Source organism: Parasteatoda tepidariorum, chromosome 2 (assembly GCF_982258835.1).
Source record: "Parasteatoda tepidariorum strain Cologne lab strain chromosome 2, Ptep-v5.0, whole genome shotgun sequence".
Taxonomy (NCBI): domain Eukaryota; kingdom Metazoa; phylum Arthropoda; class Arachnida; order Araneae; family Theridiidae; genus Parasteatoda; species Parasteatoda tepidariorum.
In genome coordinates this window covers 67,935,821-67,958,182 of record NC_141756.1, presented here as the reverse complement: position 1 = coordinate 67,958,182, position 22,362 = coordinate 67,935,821, and the positions used below count along the sequence as shown (strand labels likewise).

General features: G+C 25.5%; 1 protein-coding gene across 3 annotated transcripts; it reads left to right on the top strand.

The window, feature by feature from the left end:
- The first annotated feature begins 3,843 nt into the window (after positions 1-3,843).
- Positions 3,844-20,460, top strand: LOC107436080 (ubiquitin-conjugating enzyme E2 T). Of its 3 annotated transcripts, none has more exons than XM_016047643.3 (7): positions 3,844-3,996; positions 4,406-4,530; positions 7,633-7,702; positions 12,638-12,743; positions 14,367-14,465; positions 16,819-16,905; positions 20,034-20,460. In XM_016047643.3, exons 2-7 carry the CDS (start codon positions 4,425-4,427, stop codon positions 20,136-20,138), a joined length of 573 nt encoding a protein of 190 aa, XP_015903129.1. In that variant the 5' UTR covers positions 3,844-3,996; positions 4,406-4,424; the 3' UTR covers positions 20,139-20,460. The 3 variants fall into 3 exon arrangements, with proteins under 3 accessions (XP_015903129.1, XP_015903130.1, XP_042895735.1); XM_016047644.3 differs by having other exon boundaries at positions 3,854-3,914; XM_043039801.3 differs by lacking the exon at positions 3,844-3,996 and adding an exon at positions 4,166-4,284.
- The last annotated feature ends 1,902 nt before the right edge of the window (positions 20,461-22,362 follow it).

Below are 22,362 nucleotides of genomic sequence, written 5' to 3'. Positions count from 1 at the left end.
ACGATGAATATTATCCTAGCTTAATAACAAATTATGTTTTTAGTTTTTACTGTATTAAACATCATATGAGTTTCATTAAAGGGACTGACCTAAGTTGTTAAACTAGGCCTTCAATGTATTATGCTTATAATTTGTATTGTATGTATTTCTATTTCTTTTTATAATATTAAATTATTTCTGATAACCACAACATAGTAGTGATGATATGGAAATCTATCCTGATCTGTACCTCCTTCAGCACACATGCAAATCAATGTCTTAGATTAATAACAGATGATATTATATAAAAGTTTAGTTTTTGTAAAAGGATCTTAAATAGAGCCCAACGACAAAGGTCGTTCATTGGCCTGTGTTATTAGAACTAGACTTTTAATGCCAAAGGTTTTTAACATTTAAATTTCTTTCATAATTGTTAACTAAAATAAATTCTGAAAATCACAATATAATAAGGATTCTAGTATTATATTATGACATGATAATTTTGACCAATATGAAGATTTTATATGCTATTGGTAAATTTTTAATTTAAGCTTTGATTCTGTTTAAAATTTTAAAAAAATAGACTTCTATTTACATTTCTTATTAGTTCATTACTTTTTGTTTCAAGATTTCTATTTCTTAATGATAATTATTTTTTAATTCAAGGTATTTATTACGTGATTATTGATCTATATGTAATATAAATATTTATTTTTTATAACACTAACTTGAAAATTTCTGGAACACTTATTAATAACTGTTGTTTTGTATACTTTTTTTTTTTTTTTGAATTATATTTTATATTTTTTTATTTATTATATTTTTTTGAATTATTTTGAATTATTACTACTAAATCTAACTTTAGGCAAAATTTTTTAAAAAAAAAGACTGAAATAAGTGAATTATTGACTAGCTTGTGTCATCTTAAACTTTCGGGTTAATATTTGAACTTATTTTAAAAGTTTGATTTAAAACATTTCTGACAAATACAACTTAACAGTTATGACAGGGAGATTTAACTTTATGTGAAACATCTTTGTATACACCATTATTTCACACTGATTGCAAACAATAGTTTAGTTTATCTGAAACGATTTTAAACTTGATGGCAAAGGTTGCTGTCACTATGTGTAATTACATTACTAAAAATTTAAATATTTCTGTCCAACATGGAAATTTTTTTATTACAACAATATCTGCAGATTACAATATTAGTGAATTTCTTATTTTTGAATGTAAACAAATAAAAACGCTTTAAACTTTATCATTAGTTCATCTCTTGTTTTGTTGCAACATTTTTGTTTCTTAATTTTTTTAAAAGATTTAAGTTTTATATATATATTTTACAATAACATGATATTGTTGAGTTAAAACATTTTTTTTAACTTAAATACAATAATTGTATAGTTGTGATGGAATACTAAAGCTCCCACTTGTAGCAAAATTATAATAATATCTTTCTCTCTTTTTAACACAAACTCATTTCAGGTAAGTATGTTATCTATTTATAAATATTTCTCCCATGTGGCAACATGAACTAGTGTATTTCTCTATATATTAGCAACACTGTTTAGTGTTTCAAAGTAAATTTTAAACAGCATAAGTGCTTCACAGTAGAATTCAAGAAAAGTGGCTTGACAACTATTTTCTTTCTATTGCCAATACTATTAATGCTAAAATAGAATTTCAAATAACTGGTAAAATAAAAAACATTTTTGAAAAAAAGAATTCAACAAGTAGCTTTTCATACAGAAATGTTAACTATATAAAAACTTGCAGCGTGTACATCGCCAAACTACCACAGCACCTCCACATACCAGGCAGTGGATGCTCAGACTTTAAACCGAATGGCCCTTTTTTTCTCTTCTTAATTAATCAAATTTGTTTGTCCATGTGCTATTTGTAAATTAATAAAAATATTTGGCACTAAATTTTACAGTTAGTAATACATTAAGTATTTATTTAGAGTCATCTTGTAATTTTATAGAAATAAACACCATAAATAAAATATGGTTTTATAATATGTAATTAAGTTTGGTAAAGTTTAATAATTTTTTCATGATACCTTAGAGCATGGCCTAAAATTAATTTATTCACTTAAACTCGCTTTTCAGTTAAGTATTTTTTATTAATTGTGTGTGGGTAATTTTGAAAACCAGAATTTTCAGAAAATTGTTATCTTGTGAATGGAAAAATTGAAGTGAAATATATAAATACTATAAATTTTGGTTTTATTGTCCAGTATTAGGAGGGATTTTTTTTACCATAGAGTAATCTAATTTTTTCCTCTGTGTTAACTATTTTGTTAAAATTGTGATCAAAGTACTTTCAACTGGGGCAACAGCTAAAAGGTGAAAAAAATTTGGTTAATATATTTTTTAAAACTAATTATGCTGTTAGGATTGGAGTTGGGTTTGAAGTATTTAAATACTGTTGTGCTCTGCATTCGACTTGATTACCGTTAAAGTTTATATATTGCACAAGATAATTTTGAAAGGTGACTTAGCTTCTCGCCAAAGGTGGCTAGTAAAAAATATCTTACAATATTGTCACTAATAAAAATTATGTAACTTCTTTTTTTTATAAATGCTTAAACTGCAGCTAATAAAAAAATCTCAACTGAATTTTGATCTTTTTAGTCTTATCTAACACATGGTTACTTTCAATTTTTGTTTGAGGAACTGAGGAAGCTTCACTTTAAAATTTCTTCATGTAAACAAATTAGCTTTCGTGAAAAATTTCACTATGAAAATATATTTATTACACAGTTGAAGTCAATTTGCTCATAAACATTGCACCATATACCATCTCTATCAAAATAGAAGCTGTGTTAATTTTTCTAAATTCTAGCAATCAAATTTTAAACTTATTTTGACTGTTTGTCATTGACATTTAAGCTAACAATGAGAGACATTTCAAAGATGCCATCTCATGTATTTGAAATGCTATCAAATTTACATTTTAAAAGATCTTATTATATTAAGATAAAGTTGCTCTCTTTAGAAAATTCATTATAAAAGTAAGTTTATTATGTATTTAAAGTCAATTAATTACGCTATTTACATGAAGAATGAAGCTTAAAGCAAGGTATATATTTTTTTTTAAATTTAAAAAATCAAAACTCTTTAATTTTTCAAAAATTTGATTTCTAAAATATTTCAAAGAAAAACAATAAAAATTGTACTAAGCAGATTTTTATTTTTCTCTTTAATTTTGTTAAATATTTAAGTACAAAAATTACTGAGATGATGGATGCATTTTAAAATAAACATTTAAATAGGAAAAATATGCAATAAGAAACAGAAATTTTACTTTCTATTTTTAGTTTACTTAAAAAATAAATAAGATAAACTGAAACTAATCATGATATTTTGCTTTATTATATGAAACAGTTTTAAAAGTCTAGAAATATATATTCTTTAACAAGTAATGCAAAAATAGAATGATCAAGAAATAAATATAATAGAACAAAAAATAAATTTGTTATCACTAATATATTTTTCTCAAAGATTCCGAAAGAGGAGAGCGTCTGCTTCTGGTTGCTAATGGCAACCAGAACTGACCTAACCGCACCGATCGTTCCTAAATTACGGTGTGAACTGAGATCACGTGACTAGTTCGCTTTCGTGTAACCAGTGTCACCGGTGCGAATATTGGAACGCAACCAAAGTTTTCATTTTAAGTGTTGCCATCTTGAAACATTTTGAAAAAAATGAAAAAATTACAAAATATCTTTAATTTTAATATCAGTTGTAAAATGCTTCCTTAAAAACTAATTATAATTAATTAAAAATAATTTATAAGATTTTAACAAGATAGCAAAAGAAATTATATTTAATTCCAGAATAAATGTTCTGGCACTGCAACTTTCATCATTTGAAGTAATTTTCTATTTTCAAATTTTTGTTTTGGTCTAGTTTTTGGGGAGCATAGAGGTTGGTTATTGATAGTGTTCTACGATTGTCAGATGAGAAAATTTAACTAAAAAAAAATTTATATAATCGGAATAAAGTTTAGGTAACTGAATAGTTAATTGCTTATACTGTTAAAGTATACGTTTTATCGTAGCTGCTTGCTAACGATTGTTATTTACTGCGCAATACTTATAATTTCAAGTGAAATTGTTTGAAAAACGCATAAATTCTTTTCACTAGTGATTGTAATAAAATGTTAAAAAACTTAGCCTCTAGTTTGTGATGAACTATATTTTGGTTGAAATGTTACAGACACTGTAACAGTTCCCTCTCTCTTTTTTTCTATTTGTATCTCGTTTTTATGTATACCTGAAATTGTTGTCTTTTGCTTGTAATTATTAAGATACTAATTAGTTATTTATTAAATGATATTTTAAATATGCAAATAATATGTAATTAAAAGCCTTTCGGGATCTTTCATGATGTAAATGTCTCACTTCTACTCCTCCTAGATTTCATCCTTTAACCATCATGCAGTTTCTTATGAGACTTAAGAAAGAAATGGAAAGATTTCATACTCATTCACTTCATGGTATTTCATGCTGGCAAACTGAAAACGTGCAGCAGTTGCAAGCAAGTATGAAAATTATTTTCAGTCATGCAAAATTTTAAAGTAGAAAAAAAGTAATTTCTAATTAAGATGCCTTTAAACTAAAAAGTTTCGTTTTCTAGAAGATAATTTTTGTTACTTTAGAAAAAGGCCTAAAATGATATATCTTCACCTGTTCCATATTGCCTTTCTAAAATAATTTATCGTACTCTAAGCATAAACAAGATTTCTATTAATGTAAGTGTATTTTTTTTTCAAGAAAAGAAAAGTTTAATATAATTTTTTTGACTTGTTCTTTGTTTTATATGTTAAGCACCTGTTTTTAAATTTTTCCTAAAATATTCGTTTTTGATAATCAAGTGAGCAAAAATTGAGAAAGATATTTTAGCATTTTTTTTAAAAAGTTATTATGGATGCATAATGAATTTATGTATAGGATGAATTTATAACCATCAACCAAAATTTCCTTCAGAGAATTTTTTTACCTACAGAGTATCCGCGCACCTGGAAAGTCATGAATTTTGGTTTTGAATAAAATTTGTCATTATTTTAACTATTTTTTAAAAAAAAATCATGAAAATTCATGGATTTAGGTCGCTGAAAAATCTAATTTTTAAAATGGAATTTACCCACCCCCCATTTCATGATGTCCTGAATATCTGAATTTGTAACAAAATCTCCACTAAAGATATGGTGTTCTTTAAAAAAATGAAAGAAAAAACTTCATTTCTAGAGCGAATTATCTTTTAAACTTCCTGTGATTTCGGAATTTTTATTATTATTTTTATTTTATCAATTTAAAATTCTAGCTGAAGCAAGCCAGTCATTGAAGAATTTTTTTTATTCCGAAATGAAAACAGAAAAATTGGGAGTGTTTCTTTTCTTTTCGATGAACAAGAAAAGTATCTTAATAAGTAAAAGAATATAATTCTGCACAACAAAATATTTGCTTATGTATTTTTTTCAGCTATTTTATTGCTTCGACTCTTTCTTTACTTTTTTTTTTAAATTTAAAATTTATAAATATGAAGATGCAGAGTATGACAGTTTTGGTTGTACCTATCATTTCAATTAATGTTATTATATTGCTTTTTTAAATGTATTGTTACATTTTTGTCAGAGAAAATAGTAACTTCGTCAAGTCATGAAAAATTCTTGATGTAGCAAAAATTCTAAAATGTAGCAGATACCCTGTACCTATTATTGACAGAAAATCATTTTTAAATGTTTCCAAACAAGTTTTCTTTTCTTAAGTTAGTAATCAAAGTGAATGAAAAGTTTTCTAGTTTTGAAAAAGTAAGAGTTGAAAATGGAAAGTTCACATTCTGCTAAAATAAAAGATCCGGAAGATTTCTTCAATTTTTCTGAACAATTCGCTTTCTTTAATACGAAAGAAATTTTTTAGAATTATTTTAATCACTCTAAAAAATGTATATTTTTTAAATTGTACATAAAACTCTGCTTGTCATGTTAACTTTATCATGTTTAAGCCATTTTGAGTCAGATTTTAATTCAATTGTCCCATTTTACCTTTTATTGCCTTAGGCCCACCCCTGGTTGGAAGACCTTTAGGTACATTAAATCTTAACAAGTGTATCCATAAATTTTAATACTATTGAAGTGCTTTTTTTTTAAAATAGATTATTGTATTTTTCTGTATATAATATTTAATTTCTATTGTTGGAAATCTTGTGTATGATTTAATGGAATGTCTCTTATTGGTACTAGTATTTCCGTTTACAAACTATAGTGCGTCAAAACAAAAATTACAGGCAGAATGCCAATAAATAGTTATGACGCTCGCCTCAAAGCATAATTCACGATCGGAAAAAAAAAATAATGATATGGTAGACTTAAGGCAACTTTCATTGCAGATTAATTTTGGTTTTGATGATAAAATTAAACCAAACTCTAAAAAAAAAAAAATTCCTCCTGCATTTATTAATCTGCAGAGGGAGAAAATAATTCTGCAAGAATGCTTTTCCATTCTCATTGATGCTTGTTTAATCCCATCTTTAGCGAACTGTTATTTCAAATGATATAATGAGCATTCTGAAATTATAGTTTCAATTTTTTTTCAAGTTGTTACTGATTCAATTAAGTATTGAAAGTATAGAATACATAGAAGATATAAACATGATTATATTTCCTGATTTACTTTTCATGCCTATCTCTGAAATATGTTATATTACTTTTTATCAGGATTTCACCTTTGGTATAAAAGAAAGGATGCAAAAATTTGGAAGTTCTGGGCCCCATGCTTTCAAAGATCTAGCAGAATCAAATAGATTCTCTTTACCTAGATTTAGATTTCTAGAATAGATTTCTGTTAGCATACCTACCTAAAGGTATGCTATTAAAATGGAAATGGGGTGTCTATTATTACTTTAAAAACTTTGTTTTCAATAATAAGGATAATTTAAATAACAGTAACAATTAAATAAATTTTTCTAAAATTGTTCAATCAATTGAGCAACCACAGACAAAGCTATCAATAATTATGCAATCTTCTGTAAAAAATTCTATGCTGAACTTTTAAACAAGGAATTAAGAAATAGTAAAAATTTTAAACTTAGTAACTATTTTAAACTTAAATTGTCATTAAAATTTTTTTAACTTTGTATAAAAGGTTAAAAATTGAAATTAGCAATATTGAATTTCCTTACTTAATTATCAGTCCTAAAATTCATTAAATTCCTATAAAATTTAGAACAATCACGTGTGGGTCTAATACTTATCTAACTAAATCTGCAACCATTTTCTATAACTACTTCAATAAAATTATTAACAATATTATTAAAGAAGATTTTTCTTGAATTATCACTATAACAGAAAGGAAAAAAAAGTATGACTACCAGCACTCTTTGCTAAGGTTTTTAAATAAATAACAAAGTTTATCTATAAGTATTTGTTTCTTTATAAAAAATAGAAAATTGTTTTGCCATGGAAAAGTTGTTAACAAAAAGCACTAAATTTTTTTGTAGTTTTAATTTTAGAATCAAGATCTTTATTTTATTTGCATTTGATTTTTTTTTAATATGTTGATTCATTTTAATGAATTAATTTCACTCTTCTAACTTTTTTATGGATGTTTTCCCTCACTTTAATGATTTTTTTCTTTTTATATAGGTATTGTTGGACCAGATGGTACTCCATATGAAGACGGCGTATTTCAAATCGATATTCAGATTCCTGATAGGTATTTTATAGCATATTATTTCATTTGTTGTCTTTTTTTTTTAATTAATTCTAAAACAAGTTGTTCTGAGAATGTTAGCAGTTACTATTTTTTTCACAAACTCTTTGTCTTGTATACTTTTATAAAAATACATTAATCAGTTTTTAAATTTAACATAAATATTTTTTTTTACATGCTTTGTGTAAAATTTTGTTTTTACAAAAATACTTATTTTTAAAGCTGATGTAAATTCAAATGGCAAGACCAGCATTGACAAAACTTAAAAAATAAGTAACTGCTCATTGTAATATGGGTTTAAATTATTTAATAAAATCAATCTTATAAATTATCGTCAACTTATTTTTCATACACTGTGTGATATTATGTATAATTCTTTCCTCCTTTTCCCTTCTTCACTCAGATACTTCCCAAAATCACAATTGGCCAAATAAATGGTAACCAGTTAACAACACAAATATTTATTAACAAAGAAAAAAAATGAAGTTTGAAGAAAATTAATATAACCAATCCACCTAAACAATTCGCTTCCGCTCTCCATCAGAGCGTTCCCTCCTCTGTCTTTTTACAACATCTACCTTGATTACAGCGCCATCACAACATGGAGGCATGACACACTGAATCCACAATTTCTTTTTTTTTTTTATAAATTGATGTGGAATGTACAAAATTAATGTGGCAATCTGATTGATTTAACGAATATTGATGAAAATTATATTTAACTGTAATTATTGAAAAATTATAATAATGAAGTACGAGATGTTATTCATATAAACATGTTTTAAATTCTGAAAGGGAAAAGTATAAATTGACATGATTGCTTATTGGTTTATTGATTGCCTTGATATAGATGTGAACTTTAGCTATTTAAAATTTTAATTTTATTTCTGCAACAATCGAAAAAGTTTAGTTAGTTTTTGTTTTAGGCTGAGAATTGTATTTTGCCTCTGTTATCGATTATGTATACAATCCTTTATAGTTCGAGTTTGAAAGCAGATATTTCTATTCTTAGCAAAGTTATGAAAATTTTATACTTTTTTGTTTGCAAAAAGTCTCTAAATAATGCTTTTTTTTTATTAATTTTTTAAACACATATAATTTTTTTTTATAAAAGAGAATTTTAAAAATTGATTTGTTGAATTTTTTTTGGGCTATGCTAACTGAAAAGTACCAAAATTTTTTCCTTAGTTAATTGTGCTCTGAAATATTATAAAGAAATGTTAGTGTTTGTAATGCAAAGTTTATTACTTAATAATTTGAAAGTCTGGTATAAATATTCAAACTGCTCTTCTGGTCGTATTAAATGAGTCTAAATACCTTTTGACATTTATATATTAATTGAATAAATCATAACACTATGTATACAATTTACAATAAAGGCTGTAATTTTATGGATAATTTTTATCATATTGGTTACAGATGCTGTGTTAGTTTATGAAAAGTTTTGATGTATTATATATATATATATATATATATATATATATATATATATATATATATATATATATATATATATATAATAAAAAAAACAGAAGTATTTCAACCAGGGTTGGGTTTTTCTTGTCAAAAACTGGTTTTTGACTTATCACATCAGAAACCTGTCATTATCTGTCAAACACATAGGAAAAGTTTAATTTTTGTCAGTGTGGACATTTTATTAGATAGTAAATTGACACAATACTTGCATTATATATTATAATTATTATTTATATTATATATAATGTATTAAAAAGGTAGCCAAAATTATTAAAACTTTTTTTTTTTTTTTTTTTTTTTTTTTTTTTTTAAGCATGGCAATCTTAATATTTTAGATCAATATTATTTAATTATATTATAACAATTCAGTCTATATTATATTTGTTGTTAATTATTATCAATATAAATATTTATTTTAGTTCTTCCATACAACAATTAGGCAGAGTTTTTAGATTAAGTAAAATTAAAGTGGTCGCCAATAATTGTCTGATCTCCTATAAAAAATTATATGCAGGGGAGCAGAATATCTCTTAATGCAAGAACAAGGTTTTGGAAGAAATTCAAATAGTCCAGGACTAACTTTTTGGTCTAAAAGAATTCCCTATGAAATTTTTATTGTTAAATGTGCTGCTTTGCGAAATGTTTCCTAATTGAAAAACCTGTGTCAATTTGTGTATTAGTTTATAATTTCTTAAATTTTTTAGTGGGACATTTAATTTAATAAATTATTATTATTTCAATACATTTTAATCTCTATTATTTTAAACACAGGCTTGTTAATTCAAATTTCGTGCCAAATTAAATTATGAATTTTTTTCTTTATTTTTATTATCAAAGATTTTAACAATATATAAACTCTTCTTCCCAAAAATACTATGAAAAGTTATTGTACTAAACCAAAAAGAAAATTTGTTCTGAGGAAATATTAGACCCTGAGAATTTTCCAAAACCCAGCTTATATGGACAGTGCGCAAAATAAAAAACGGACCACCCTGAGTAAATTTTGATCTAATGATCGAATCCTTCATGTTCTGGGACTCAGTATTAATACTTTGAGAGGGTGACCTCAAATATGCTGATTAATATGTGCGGATAATATTTTGAGTTACGAAATCAGAGACAGAAATGTTGGTCAAAAAAATTTTGAATTGTAAGGCTTACAATTTTTGGGTTTATTTTAAAGAATGTAATTTATGGCAAAATATAAAATTTTTTGCAAAATTGGTCAAATAGTACCTGTGAAATTGAATTTCAAAAAGGTCAGATACTTAAAATTTGATTTCTCAGGAACTATTTGACCAAAAAAAAAATCATAACTATAATCTAAACCTGGTCAGTAAACTATTCTAATTTACAAAAAATACAAATGTTTGTTTAAATGAGTTAATAGTTTTTTCACTCAATCATTTGACGGATTTAATTAAGTTGCTTTCAATATTTAGTTCAGTTATTAGTTGAATAAATATTATTACAAAAAAAATGGTTTAAATTAAATGAACAGTCTGTCTTTTTTTCTTTTTTTTAAAAAAAAAATTAATGGTGAAAGTACATCAAAGCAAGAAAAAACTCTGGAAAACAAAATTTTCAAATTCTCCCGTCAAAATTTTCTTCCTTCAGAATCTGGTGGAAAGATTCACGTGGAAGAGCAGTTCCTTAATAATTCACATATTTTATTTAAATGCATTTTGTATCCCCAAATATTTTTTTTGAAAAAACTTGTTTAAAATCAGTATTTTTAACTACATTTTTCACTTATTTCTAATACTTTATTGTTGAAAGAACTTTTTATAAGTCACAGAATTTTTCTAAATTGAATTTTTTCAAATAAAATAATCATTTAATACCAACAGAAAAGTTTGAAAAAGTGGCTGTTAAATGAAAAGACCTGTCAATATTTGTTACTGTTGGTAAAAAGTGACTGCTAAGTTATTAGTCTTCCGGCCACTGACCGTTAACTAAAAATTTAAATTTTCAGGTCTAGTTATTTAAAAAAATTTCTATTTACATATTCTTTTATTATCTTCTAATAGTTTTAGTAGGTCTAGGTAGGTTTAGTATATGCATAAGGCTCGGCATAAATCTAAAGAATAATTTCGAATTTCAGTCTTATTCATGCAAAACTGAAAAGTGAACTTGGAGTACAGAAAGCTTGAAAACTATTTCTTTGTAATTGCTTACTTCGGAAGGAGAATTTAAAATGAAAGTAAATGGAAATTGATTTTATCTATAATGAATAAGATAATTTTTTTATAGGATTTTTGTTTTTATATTTTTATTTTTAATAATTAAAATAACAGATAAATTGCAATTTTATATATTTTTATTTATATTTAATATTTTCTAAGCCAAAATTTGGGTTTTTGACAGCAATTGTCAAATGGAAAAAAGTTCTATGTCAAAATAATTCAAGAACATAATTGATTGATCACTTGTAATTTAATCTGTATCTTTGTTTATAAATACTTCATATTTATGATAACTAATAACCTGACATGAAAATTTTAAATTTTTGATAGTTGTTGAAAGAGATTTTTGAAATAACTGTTAAAACCGGATAAGATGGTCAATTGTCAAAAATCTTGCCAACACTGATTTTCTAACAAATTTCAATGAAGTAAATTTTCCTATCAGTAAATCTTAAATTGACCTTTTTTCCTTTTCTTTTTTTCAGACAACAAATTTATAATTCTTAATGTATCTTAAGCTTAAATTTAAAGGTGTAAAACAAATTATGTGATCTTTTAATTAAGGTGATTTAATTAAATAATTAAATTTAGAATAGTCAACATAGTACAACATATTTCATAACATTTATTTCTTTATTATTATTTTTTTTGTGTGTGTGGAAAATCAGTTCCTGATTCTTTGATATCACTAGATCATCATGTCTATTACTTTTGTTTTAAATGGTGCAGCTTGTTATTTGTTATTTATTGCTCATCTGTTATTATTATTATAGTATTTCTTACTGATGCATGAAATAAATTCTTATTCCGAAATATTTCAAATAAAACTTTGATAATACGCTGAGAATCATGGTGTTCAAAAGTTATAATAAGATTGATTTCAGTTTTTTAGATTTTGTGTTATAAAAAAACTAGTATAAAAATTTTCATTCTGTGGTTTCCTCATTGTCTAAAAATAATTATAGTAGATTTTTCTTCATATTATCATTCATAAGTATAACACAGTCATGTGAACTAATGTCATCGGATTAAAAGGATTTGGCTTGAATTAAATTAGTTAAGTTTTTTGATGTTTGATTAATTGAATTATAAAAATTTTAAATAATTACTTTTACATAGTCTAATAAATTATTTTATCAAAATCACTTAAAAATTAACTAATTCCTAGGGCATATTGTACAAATAACTTTTAAAAGGTTTTTTAAGATACTTATTATGTTATTCAGACTATTATATCAGTACATTGATTCTTGTTTCTATCTTTTTTATATTTTAGATATCCATTTGTACCGCCTAATGTTAGATTTGCCACTCCTGTATATCACCCAAATATTGATGATTCTGGTAGAATTTGTTTGGACACCTTAAAGCTACCACCTCAAGTAAACACTTCTCTTTTCTTTGAAACCAATTATCCTTTTAAGTTTTGCTCATCAGTAAGATATTCAAAAACCTGGATAATCAGTTTCCATTCAATATGTTTTTTTAATAATAAATAATTCTTATTCTGTGCATTCCATATCTCTGCCTAAGTATTTTGCATTTAGGTGAAACATTTAAGTGTATAGATTTAATAGATAAAACTTAATGTATTGACGGAAACTTCCCTCTATATTTTCCTTCATTATCATAATGATTGTTACGTTACTCAAATAGATATACATTATTAATCTGGAGAAGAAAAAAACTTGCTTGAGTATAATTTAGAATTTACTGTATTTCAATTTTTTATGTAAAATATATTTTGATGCTGTTAATGTGATATTTTTCTAATATTTTATTATTTACTGAGGCTAAGGCCCCTGTTCACTGACGGTCATCCACCTCGATGATTGCTTCACAATAATTGCTGTTACTTGGCATGAAGCAGTTGAAATTATTCAACTAAAAATATATGTACTAAAAAGAACACTTGTCCTGCCACTTCCTGTGTCCAACTATTTCCTTCCCTTATGATATATTAGTGAGCATGAATAATTTTTCTAAGTAATCATTTTTTGAAATAACATTTAAAATTAAAAGTATATTGTTATAACAAATTTGGTGAGTTCACTACTATAATTTAATATTTTTGCTTAACAAACAAAAGTAGGTGTATTTTAAATACAATTCTTACATTCATCACTTTGTGCATGAAGCTGAAAGTTAAGCTTTAAATCATTTAACGAATCTCTTTAACTGTAATTAATAATGGTATATTAATTTAATTTGCACCAAAGACTTAATAATTGTGAAACGATTAATAGGATCAGACATTTAATTTAAATAACTTCATCCTAAAATGTAATGTAGAATTACATTATTTTAACAACAATAATAATAAATTCAATCTTTTTGGAGCTCTTAATTTAGAAAACAAGCAAAATGAAAAACGCAATAACAGTACAGGTAAATACCATTAAACTAGGGATGCAAAAATATGTATAAGAAAGCAGCTCCCTTATGACTTATATCAATTTTATGCTGATGACAACCAAACCAATATGAAAATTAATGTGGGAAAACTAGATCCTACCATGTGATTTTCCAGCCAATAAAAATGAAAAACTGCGACACCATCATTAGATTTTTATGTATAGTGAGACAAGTTTTTAATCTTCTCATAATCTAAATCTTAAGAGGATGCCATACTACGAAAAAAAAATTTTATGGCAAATTTTGTTTCACACATGGGTGTTTTAAAATTTTAAGTGTAGAGAAAGGGAATTCAGGTTAACCTAAAATAAATTATGAAGCTTTAAATGCTGAAATAATATTTTTAAAATGTCACAATGCAAACAAATTATTGCAAGATTACTTGCCCACTGAGTAATTTTGCCTTAATCTATTTTGAATTTTTTTAAAAAAAGTTTCAGCTTTTAAAGCTTTATAGATTATTTTAGGGTTACTTCTCACTTATTCTTTACTTTAAATTATCAATTGCTCTTGTAGGTTGAGAAGAACTTGCAATGAAGTTTTTTTTTCCATGGTAGCATCCTCTTTAGTGTGTATTATGTTTATTTCAGGGCTCTTGGAAACCATGCTTAAATTTGTCCAGTGTGTTGATTGGAATACAATTGCTTATGTCAGAACCAAATTTCGATGATCCTCTCATGAGTGAAATAGTGAGTTTCTAGTAATTTTTTTTAATTTAAAATTTTGGTTCTTTTTACTGTATTGGAGTTGAAATAAATTAACTGACTGTTTGTTTAATGAAATAGTAATGTAATGTTCTGTATTAAAATTAAATCCATAAACTTTTAGTTCTATTTTCAATAGACATAATGTTTTCTGTTTAATACTTATTTTAATGATTATCTTTTTCATATTATGAAAATGGATTTCATATTTTTCTTGTCAGATTTTCAAGGCATATGTAATTAAGACATTTTAAATGTTAAATATGCTTTTAAAATATTTTTATTATCCTATGAAATATATTGTTTTCAGTGACCGAAGTAATTTCGCCAGTCATCCGACTTATGTGCTTGTGATTCTAATGATAAATAACAAGTAGGAGTGTAGGGTTATTTGTTTTCTAATTGAGGTGGTAGGAAGGAGCAAAATAATAGCATTTACAGGGGTCTGTCCAGACCGCATTTACTACCGTTTAGCGGTACCTTCACAAATTCAACTTTAGGAAAAACGGTAGTTTCACAAAATACTTTTTCTTAAAATTTTATTTTTGTATCCCGTAAGAAGCAATAAATCCATATTTTTGTGTTAATTTTTAAATATAATTTTTAATTTTTCACAAATTATGTCTAAATTTTCACAAAATAGGTACCTCTCTGAAAGATCTAGACAGACCCCTGATCAACATATTTCATATGCTGTGTTTTTTTTCCTGAATCATTCCTTCGTTAGAATTGAGTTAGCTCTTGTATCCATTATTGTAGTTTACCTCAAGCGTACTCTTTTGATTGCTGGATATACTATGTATGTTTCTGAAAAAGCTTAACATTTTTCACTACAGTTTTTACTGAATCTGCTTTTTCCAGTTTTATATTGGAAAGGAAAAAAAAACATTAAAGATTCTATATTAAAAGAAAAAGAGTTTCTGCTTTTTCATTTTTTTAAATAGTTTTTTTTTTGTTTGGCAGCTGGAAATAAAGTAAGCATTTTGTTTTTAAATTATCAGAGCCATTACTGGTATCTATATGTTTTCTATGAGTTTTTTTTTTTTTTTTCTTGGGGTCATAAGTATGTCACTTCTTTTCCGCAGAATAAGTTTTATCTTTTTTTCTAAACTGTGTTATAAAACATTCTGTGGTTATTTTTATTAAGTTTGTTTTACATTGTACTAAGTAGTTATCTTTTAAAATTGAGTGTTTTTAATTAATGTTAATTAAAAAAAAATAATGTGCCCTTTATAATATCTACTGTAAATAATATCTTACTGAAATATATTGTCTGTTAAATGAATTACAAGGATGGTCCAGAAATTTTTTACTGCGATATTAATTTATATAAAGTTATTCTCCTTTAAATTGTTTCGTTTTTCAAACGTACAATCAAACATTCAAAAATATTACCAACATTTGAAAGAAAATATTGAGGTTATTTTATGAAGAAAAGCAATAGCTCTCTAATGCTAATGATGAAAACGAAGATAAGGATTTGTTACAGTTGGAGTAAAAGACCACTCACTATGCTTGATCTTTATGTGCAAGTTAATCTAACTTGTAGTTTAATGTACAGTATAGAAATCAAAGTTTTACGAATCACACTGATGAAGTCAGGGAAACAGAATCACCACCTGTGCTGAGTTTTGTTGATGTACCTTAAACCTTCAAAACAACAAGAGACACTAATTTATAGAGAAGTACATTATATTTTCAACTGAAATTTTCTGCATTATAAATTTATTACTTTATTAAATTATTATTTGGTGTTTTATATTAACCTACTGTTGTCTTCTTTTGTATTTATTATTCACAAGGCATTACCTTAGGAGAAATTATCAATTAAAATTCTACTGTATTTAAAGTTATAATAATATTGTTTAGTAAAACAGTGTATAGTTAAATGTACTGAAAAAATTATCTTAAATTGAAAAGAAATACTAGGAATTGATATTTCCCACTATTTCTGTACCTTTCTGATTTATGCTTTAAATACTAATATATATATATATATATATATATATATATATATATATATATATATATATATATATATATATATATATATATATATATATATATATATATATATATATATATATATATATAATATAATTCAAAATTATGTTTCTGAAGCTAACTAGTAAAATGTACTTTGTAAGTAAGACAGCTCTTAGAACTTTCCTGAGTTTTATTATGCTTGATGAAAATATGAAGATTTTGAACAAAGCAGTACATGATTTTTTTTTTATCTTTGCTTTGAAATGTTCATTTTACATTAGTTAAACCAGCCTTGTAAATTACATGTTTTCTTAAAGAGGAAACTAATTTTTTTAAAATCAAACTTTTTTAGGCTCAAGAATACCAGTCAAATCGAGAAAGTTTTTTAAAGCATGCTAAAGAATGGACTGATAAATTTGCCAAAAAACAAAGTGCAGAGGTAAGTAATATATTATGATGGCACTGTTCTTTTTTTATTCTAGCAAATAATTCCCCATTTCTATGACCAATCTGAAATTGTTATTTCTCATGTTCTTATGTTGTTCATAGTTGTTATCCTTACAATTTTGAATATTTATGTGAGGAAAGTGTTTGTGTATATATTTTTATTCTCTATTAATTTAAAAACAAAGATTTCAAGTTGTTTTGGGGTTAGCTTTCTGCAGCTTGCAAAAAATTTAAAGATGATATAATAATTTGTGCTACTCTCCCAAATTGTTTAATATAGACATCAAAATTATGAAAGCTTAATGTTTCAGACAACTTTGTATGTTACATTTTTTGCATGCAGTATTATAAAAACATGTTAATTATTGTTTGAAAATAAATTATTGCAGAAACAGATTCTCCACAAAATATCCATAGTCTTAATTTTTAATGAAATAGAAGCAGCCTTAGTTTAACTTAAACCAAATAACATGTGAAACAATCTAGAGGTACAGAGATGAAATAAACTTTTGAACTCAAAAAAGTTTACCTGATTTTGAGTTTCATTTCTTAATCATGTTTTGCTTTTCCTCAAAATTAGAGATTAAAAAACGTGTAGTTATATTTTGATTAGTAAGTGAGCAAAGTTTATTGAATAAATTTTTTCACAGTTTTATAAAAATATTTATTAAAAATTTAATAAAAATTAGTATGCTAGTAATGTGAAAAATAAGTATTAATTATAACCTGTAATATGAAGGTTCTTATAACATTAAGTTTTCCAGCTGCTATCTGTAGTATAATTAAAATGTGGATACTTTTTTATACATTAAGATAATAGGAATGCAAATTTTATTGTAAAGCAGAATTAAAAATAAAAATATTCTTCCTTGTCTTGTCTCATATATATTATTCATGATTATATCTATATTATTCATGATTTTCAAAAAAAAAGAGGGGGGGGGGCATTATAACTGTAACCAGGTAATCAGCACTGTAGCACATCTTTTTTTTTATAATGTGCCACTTTTGACTCACTTGTTTTTGCTATGCAATTGTTTTAAAGAAGCAAAATAAAGCTTATAGAAACTTAAAAAGAGCATTAGCTTCACATGGAACTGCAGCTCATCATTCTAACATTCAAGCTGCCACGTTTGACTCACACCACTTTTTTAACATCCCTATTGTTGTTTTAGTAATTTAATTTTGATATTTTTTCAAATTTTTAATACAGTAACTATAAATTTTTTTTTTTTTTTTTGCTTTCTATGATTTAAAACAAATATATCTTAAATTATATTAAAGAGAAAGTATAAAATTCTGTACTAATATTTTTCATCAAACTTCCTCGTAACATTTCATTAAACTATCTTATATTGTTGTCATGAAGTGTAAAGTTCAGTCAAGATTGCTTATAATGAGCTTTGATTTAAGGAAAGCATAGATTCAGAATAAAAAAATCGGAAAATACTTAGTTGGTAAAATGTTAAGTTGCAGCATCACTTTTATAGAGCAAAGCATGGTTTCCTAGAGCAAGATTTTTTTAATTCATAAAATTCCTTCATACTTCCACCTCTCTAATCCAGCTCAGGGGTATGTTTAGAAGAAATTTGGGTCCATTAATGCAGTGTACCCCAACCTTTTTATCACCACGGACCTGTCAACGTTTGATAATTTTACCGTGGCCCGCTGGAGGGGCGTTGATTCTTTATATTTTACTTTATTTTGATTTATTAATTTTAATTTAATTGTCTTTAAACATGCCTTCAAAATTAAATACAGTTACACCAAAAAATAAATATAAAGTGATTCAACATTTTAACTTACTAGAACGTTAAATCAATGAGAATCCTGTGCTTATTTCTTTGCAATGAGATGGTTCCATCTTGGGGTAGTCGGAGACAATGATACATTAAAAAATTTATGTCCCTACCTTCGGGGGGCCCTTTTTTTAAAATAAATAAAATTTTAATGTAACACAGATATTTTTAATTTGGGGTATAAACCTAGAAATTTAAATTTAGTTTCAATGAAATGGGCGGCCCAATACTATTTGATCCGGTACTGGACCAGGGGTTGGGGAACACTGCATTAACGGACCCTTCACAAAATATTTTAACTTAAAAACAGACCCTTCAGAAAATAATTTATCTTTTAATCGGATCCTTCACAAATTTGTTTATCTTCATTATTGTTTTGTTAATCGAATGAACCCTTCCCAGGAGGGGGGGGGGAGAAAGACATATGTAAACGAACTAAATTTTGCCTTCGTCAGACGCTTCTTTCTTTATTTGTTCGAAATATTCTGCGTTCAGCAGTATCTGCTAAATGCCAAATATTTTTATGTTGCATCGCTAATTTAGTGGCTGCATTTGCTATTTATTTTTTAAAATTTAATTTTTAAAATTTAATTTTTTTAAATATAATTTTACAGTGTTGAGCAAAATCTTGTATATCTTTACAATTTAAGAACCCTTGAAAAAAAAAATTTTTTTTTCTGCAATAATGGACCCCATTTGCACAAATTCACAAAAGTGGACCCTGGTTTAAAGAATGTGACTTAACGTTTATTTTATATTCTCAAATTTCGAGTAATTTTTTCACAATTTTACAAAAACAGACCTTTCACAAAATGTCTGGACAGACCCCTGCAGCTACTTCTGTCTTGGAAAAATTTGTTTAGCATTCCAAATAAAACTGAAAATTAGTGATGAGTCAATTCCAAACGTGAACTTTTTTCGAAAACAGGGGTGCAAATGACAACGATTTTTAGTTTATTAGTCTGATCTAAAGAACAATGACATGAAAAGAAAATTTGAAAGCTCGATGCAGATTAATTAACTTCTTTCATACTGTGTTAAAATAAAAATTAATAAATCAAAAATTATATTTTAAATGTAGTATATAGGAACATTTATAATTTTCATGAACCTGTTTTTTATGAACACTCGGTTATAATGAGCAAATATTGCTCTGTATGAGTAAGTTTGACTTAAATGAAGTGAGCGGCAGAGTTTTGTATATTGAACTATATTTGTTTTTTGACTAATGATAGTTTCGTATTGTGTACTTCATTTACTTTCATTTTAATGAGTACTTTTATTTTAAAATCATGAATATTAATTTTATTTGCTTTTATAGAAATCTAGTACAGATAATGTCAAAAGCTTGAATGGAGCTTCTAGTTCAAAGAAACATACATTAGACATCACTGAATCACCAGAACCGAAACGATTTTGTCTCTAATAACGTAATAGACTCCAAAATGTTGTGTAAAATTTTTATGCAAAGAAATTTGCATATAATGTGATTATATGCAAAGCTTTCCAGCAAGAATTTTTCTGAAAGCACTTATTTTCATGTTTATGTATATAATGGTGTGAATAGTTTATTATTTTAGTGTGCTTTGGAATGTCAAGATTGGACAAAAATGTATATTTTTTTAATATGTGACTTAGAAAGGACTGTACAGAGATATCTGAGGGATTGTGTGAGTTTTTCAAAATATTAATTTGTGAAATAGTGTGAATTGCAGATTTTAAAGGTTGAATAAAAGTATTTGTGTGTTCTTATGTGTTTAATTCTTGATAGTTAGTTTGTTTATAATTTTGTAGTTATTGGAATTTCAAACTGCCATAAAGGTCATGCAACCTCTCTTAGGTATATAATTAATGATAATATTGGACTTACAAACATATTTTTTTAGACCTTTTTTTTCAATGAATCTTATTTTTAGATACTTGATACATAGGGTAGAGGAGTATAGCAGCAATTATTTGAAAAAGACACAAGTCTACAGGTACTGTAGAACCTCAATTATCTGAGACTCAAAATCGTCAAATAACAAGGTTTTTTTTAAAGATTTTTTTTTAATGTATAATCATCAAACTATGAGTATAGTTATTAAAAATATAGTGACTGCAGTAAAGCTTAAAAAATACTTACTTGAATTTTATGTTTTTATTATAATTAATTATACAATAGTATTGTGTATTGTGGGGAAAAAAAGTGTTGCATTTTTGTTTTCTGTTAAACTGTATTTTATAAAATAAATTTTGGTTTGTCATAGCAACAATAAACTGGTAATATCGGCTTCATTTTGATTTTTCAGAAACCATTCTACACATTTAATTAACATGTCTTGTACTTCATTGTGATTTATAGTTCTACCATTATATGATTCTATTTCATTGTTGTCAAAATTATCAAAGTCTGGTTTTTTATTCAATACGTCCTGAAAATTTTTAACGTGGCTATGTTCATCACTAAGATGACATCTATTGTTCTTATCAAACTTCAACCAATGTAGTAAAGGAGTGTGAACAACTGAAGTTTCATTTAATTGAGCTTTGGATGATTGTTGTTCTACTGTATTTCATATCTGCTTGGTGACAAAAATTTTAAAACTAGATTAGACTAAACGTATTTCACCAATTTCATATACACAAAAAGTATAGTTTTATCAATTAAGTATGCTTACAGACGTTCAGCATATCTCAATTACAAAACTGACAGTTCTAAAAAAAGAAAAAAAATTGCCCGATTTTGATACTTTAAACTTATTTTAACCACCTTTGATAATAACATATCTATGCAGAATATATTCAAAAAGTTACTGCATTTTTAAGAACTACAATGTATATTGAAAAGTATTATTTAATTTAATTCAAGTCGGAAACTTATCTGAAGTCATCGCACTTAAATACATTTGAAATCAGTTTATAAGTTGCAGACCATTAATAAAACTTTATTGTGATAATCTGTGAAAATAACATATTTTGCTATTTGCCTATAATGCATCTGGATCTCTAAAAATATAACTTATATGGAAAATTATTTAAACATTAGAAAACAATTGTAAATCAATGAGGTAATCAAAGGCACAATAAAAATCACATGCACCAAATTGTGTGATGGTCTGTGTTGTAAAACTCATCAACTAAAGAATTTAAAACAAAATTATAACATTTTTGAAATTATGAAAAATTTTTAACTAATAATTGGAAACTTTTGTCTCCTGTAATGTTGATATCACAAATTATTTATGTTAAACTACTTTATTTTAAGTTAGAAAATTTATAATGATTTGATTAAATAGTTACTGAACAATTACAATTTAAAAATGAAACTTTTTTTAAGAAATAATCTTTTCTTAAAAAATATCTCTTAGTTACTATTCAATTTTTTTTTTAAATTTTTATTCTACATAATTTAAAAATATAAAAAAATTTTTTTTACCTTATTCATAAAGATTTTATTGGTGAGTAGGAATTGAAATAATTATTGAAATTGTTTTCCATTCAAAATATTTTTCAATTAATATGTTTTATAATTATATAAAAATCTTAATTTCGTTCAACAAATTCCAGTGACATATAAAAAAATACAATAAATATATAAAAAAAAAACACTGTTTTTATTAGGTAATATTATATTAAAACAACTCTCTTACTGAAATACCACCTCCAGT